The sequence below is a fragment of the Saccostrea cucullata genome, unplaced genomic scaffold (assembly GCF_032062105.1).
Source record: "Saccostrea cucullata isolate Sc308-1 unplaced genomic scaffold, CSIRO_AGI_Scuc_v1 ctg233, whole genome shotgun sequence".
NCBI lineage: Eukaryota > Metazoa > Mollusca > Bivalvia > Ostreida > Ostreidae > Saccostrea > Saccostrea cuccullata.
The window spans coordinates 40,822-44,311 of record NW_026925526.1 but is presented as its reverse complement, the minus strand read 5'-3'; the positions used below and the strand labels follow the sequence as shown (position 1 = coordinate 44,311).

At 33.7% G+C, this 3,490-nt stretch overlaps 1 protein-coding gene across 1 annotated transcript; it reads left to right on the top strand.

Annotated features, from left to right (window-relative positions):
• Nucleotides 1-374: 374 nt before the first annotated feature.
• Nucleotides 375-2,632, top strand: LOC134269112 (beta-1,3-galactosyl-O-glycosyl-glycoprotein beta-1,6-N-acetylglucosaminyltransferase-like). The gene is made up of 2 exons (XM_062751334.1): nt 375-760; nt 903-2,632. Exon 2 carries the CDS (start codon nt 916-918, stop codon nt 2,347-2,349), a length of 1,434 nt encoding a protein of 477 aa, XP_062607318.1. The 5' UTR covers nt 375-760; nt 903-915; the 3' UTR covers nt 2,350-2,632.
• Nucleotides 2,633-3,490: the final 858 nt, after the last annotated feature.

Genomic DNA, 3,490 nt, shown 5'->3' with positions numbered 1-3,490 from the left:
ATGAAATTATGATTAACTTTGTAGACATTAGAGAATTTTCAAAAACTTCCTACTTCAGAGGTTCCACTTCCGTTTGATTATTCTGTGTAAGGCCTAAGGGGTAAAGCACCGAAGGTCTGTGTATTAAGATTCTAATCTAAAACTCATGAAAAACATAAAACTTATGTTTTAATAAACTACAATGGAGCGCCTTTTTTTCTTTTCCTTTTTTATAATGTAGACACGCTTTTACATTGCTCTATTATTCATTTTATTCCATACGAATATTTCATTTCAATTACATTACAAAAAGTGAATTACATCAGCAGTTGCTGTTCTCCTTAAAATTGCATTATCAATATTTAACACTTTATACTTCTGCGATTTTAAATGTCAATATCATAAGGAATGCAACTGACACGCCATAAAAATAGAGGTTAATAAGAAAAGTCAATTCCGTAAAGATACTGAAGTGCTTAGAAATACATCCAGTATTCGTAATATTACATCAGAAGCCGCCAGGACATTTGTACAGATGTACTTTAAAAGAAATTTTATTTCATAAAACCTTCATGTTACCCTTGCCACGTGAAACAACTGTTCGGTGCAGCTCATACCGTGCTCTCCTTGGTTGTGGGGGAGTTTCGCGTTGACCCATTACCACAGATTGGCAGAGGGCCTGTTGCCAGAGGGAAGGATACTTAAATGTATCTTGCTGGTGATGCTCCATTTCCAACGGCAAGGCCAAACCCGACAGGCTGTGAGATACAGGATGTAAAAGGTAGGAAACCACTTTAACGAAATGTCTTAATTATTGAAATTAATTTCTGAAATCTTAAAACAGTTTAATGAAGATGTACTTTTAAAAATATTTTTTAAAGAATTTTAGTTATTAATATGCATTGTTAAATTGTCTGTTGCAGATGTCCTTCTACTATGGAACGGTATCCATTTTCCTTGAGATACTTTGTCTCTGGTATGTTAGTTGCATTTTTTCTAACATTTTACTTATATCAAAAGACATTCAAAAAAATTAAAACATACCCGATGGAGACTAAAAGAAACAAAAATTACTTAATAGACGATGGACCTCCACCAAATAGATTAGCAAGCTCATCTAACTACGACATGTCAAAGTGCCGAAATTTGAAGAGAAAAAACATAACTTGTGGACCTTTGATACGAGGAGAGGAGAACGCAGTAAGGTTAAGCAAAACAACGAAGTTTTCTGACCCAGTCCTACCCTGTATGATTCTGAATCTGGTCAAGGACTGTACATCTCTTTTAGATCTCCATGGATACATCACACAGTCCTTGTCACCGGAGGAACTCGATTTTCCTCTTGCTTTTACCATAAAAATGCACACCAACGCAGACCAAGGTGAGCAGTTACTGAGAACAATTTACAGACCTCATAATGTGTACTGTATCTACGTGGACAGGAAGGCAATCAAACAATTTTTTAACATAATGCAGGAATTGGGTAGATGTTTTGACAATGTGTTTGTTGTGGAAGGCAGAAAAAGAGTGACGTACGCTAGCATTGATTTAGTACATGCGGAGTTAGAATGTATGAGGGTACTGATGCGGTCAAAGGTCAAATGGAAATATTATATCAACCTTACTGGACAAGAGTTTCCTTTAAAAACAAATTTAGAAATAGTGCAGATATTAAAAACTTTAACCGGAGCAAATGATATTGAAAGTTATGACTTTCCTCTTGGTTTGCAATATAGATTCAAGTATAAATATGTAAAAGTTCGAAATAAAATGATACAAACGAACACCACTCATCCCTCTTTCCGCTACCCAATAAAAATCAGGAAAGGCAGTGCATACGCTATGTTGTCATACGACTTTGTGAATTACATTTTATTTGATGATATATCCGAGGAGTTTATTGAATGGTTATCTGATACGTATTCCCCTGAAGAAACATTATTTGCAACGTTAAATAGTTTACCATGGGCTCCAGGTGGGTACTACATCATGACGTCAGAAGACAACAATACATTCCTGTCACGTGCCATTAAATGGCAGATGCGGCGGTCGGACTGCGGTGGCCAGTGGGTGAGGTCAGTCTGTGTGTACGGTCCCTCGGATCTGCCGTGGCTTCTCCAGCAACCACAAGTTATCGCTAACAAGTTTGATATTCGCGTGGACACTACTTCTGTAGACTGCATAGAGGAAGTAATTAGATATAGGACTTATCATCCAAATACCGCTGATATGAACTGGAACTATTACAAGAACCTCCCACACGTAAAATTATATAAGAACCTTACTCAAAACATTGGAACTCTGCAATATTCTGAATATTTATTACGTAAAAAATCAGAATGGAAAAGCAAACTTGGACATGTTTTGTAATGGCAATAGCTCTATTACGTAAGTTAATTGAGTGATTGACGATGCTTTCAGCTTGTTTTGTTTCTTTGTTGCTTCAAAAGTAAACACAATACTTGTTTTTATATATCTAGTCACTTTTAATTGTTCTGAGACATTTCAAGTTATTACGCCAAGAATGATGTATTGTTGAATTTATATTTACCGTCAGAATTATTCATCAAAATATTTTTGACAAAAATTGATGAATTTACCAAACCAAATATTATAAAACAAATTAAAATAAAATGTTTTTGTCCTGAGTAGATCCTCTCTTAATCTGAAATTGATTCTTTATAGGATATGTAATCTAAATGTTTGATATTTATAAAGATATTCATAAAATTATGTGAAAAAGATATATATCTTAAAGTCTTTGATAAGACGGATGTGTTATACAAAAACTGTTTTGAAGGCTGTCTTTGATACTTATTTTCCATGGCCAACTCCTACACTTCTATGAAATATGATTTTGGCATATCAAGATTGAAAATATTTGACCTCATCAGAGTGCGTGGTGTGTTTTTAAGACAGTATGACTAAGGGCAATCAGAACTCCTGGGTAATTGTTTAACGTTTCATTGAATCTGAGCAATTAATATAAAAAGGGTTATACATGTTTATGTACCTTACGATTGTTTGAATGTATATGATTGTCAGCTAATAATGACATTCTTCTTCTTTGAAATTTATGCTGTGTAATTGTCTGAATAAAAGTTTATGTTTATTAATAATTATATATTTGTACTCAGTTTCGCTTTACATTGTTTAGGTGATGACATTTTTTACCTTAACGCCTCAGTTTCAAATGGAACCTTTGTGTTTTTAAATAATTGACATATAAAATGCTGACAATTGTATGTTGTTTTTTTTTAATTTAGATTTGTCATCCGTTTGATATTTATCCGGAAAAAAGGTATTCCCCCGAACATTTTTAAGAAAAGGTAATGAAAATTCCAAATTATGAAGTTTTTAAATGCAAACTTTATTCAAAATGATGATTCCATTCTGATCTTTGGCGATTATCAAGAGAGCACACACAAAAATCCAACCTTTAATATTGTTTCAAGCTGAGTGGTTGATTTATTAAGAATGTTTCAAGTCGCAATAGAAGGTTTTGAATTAT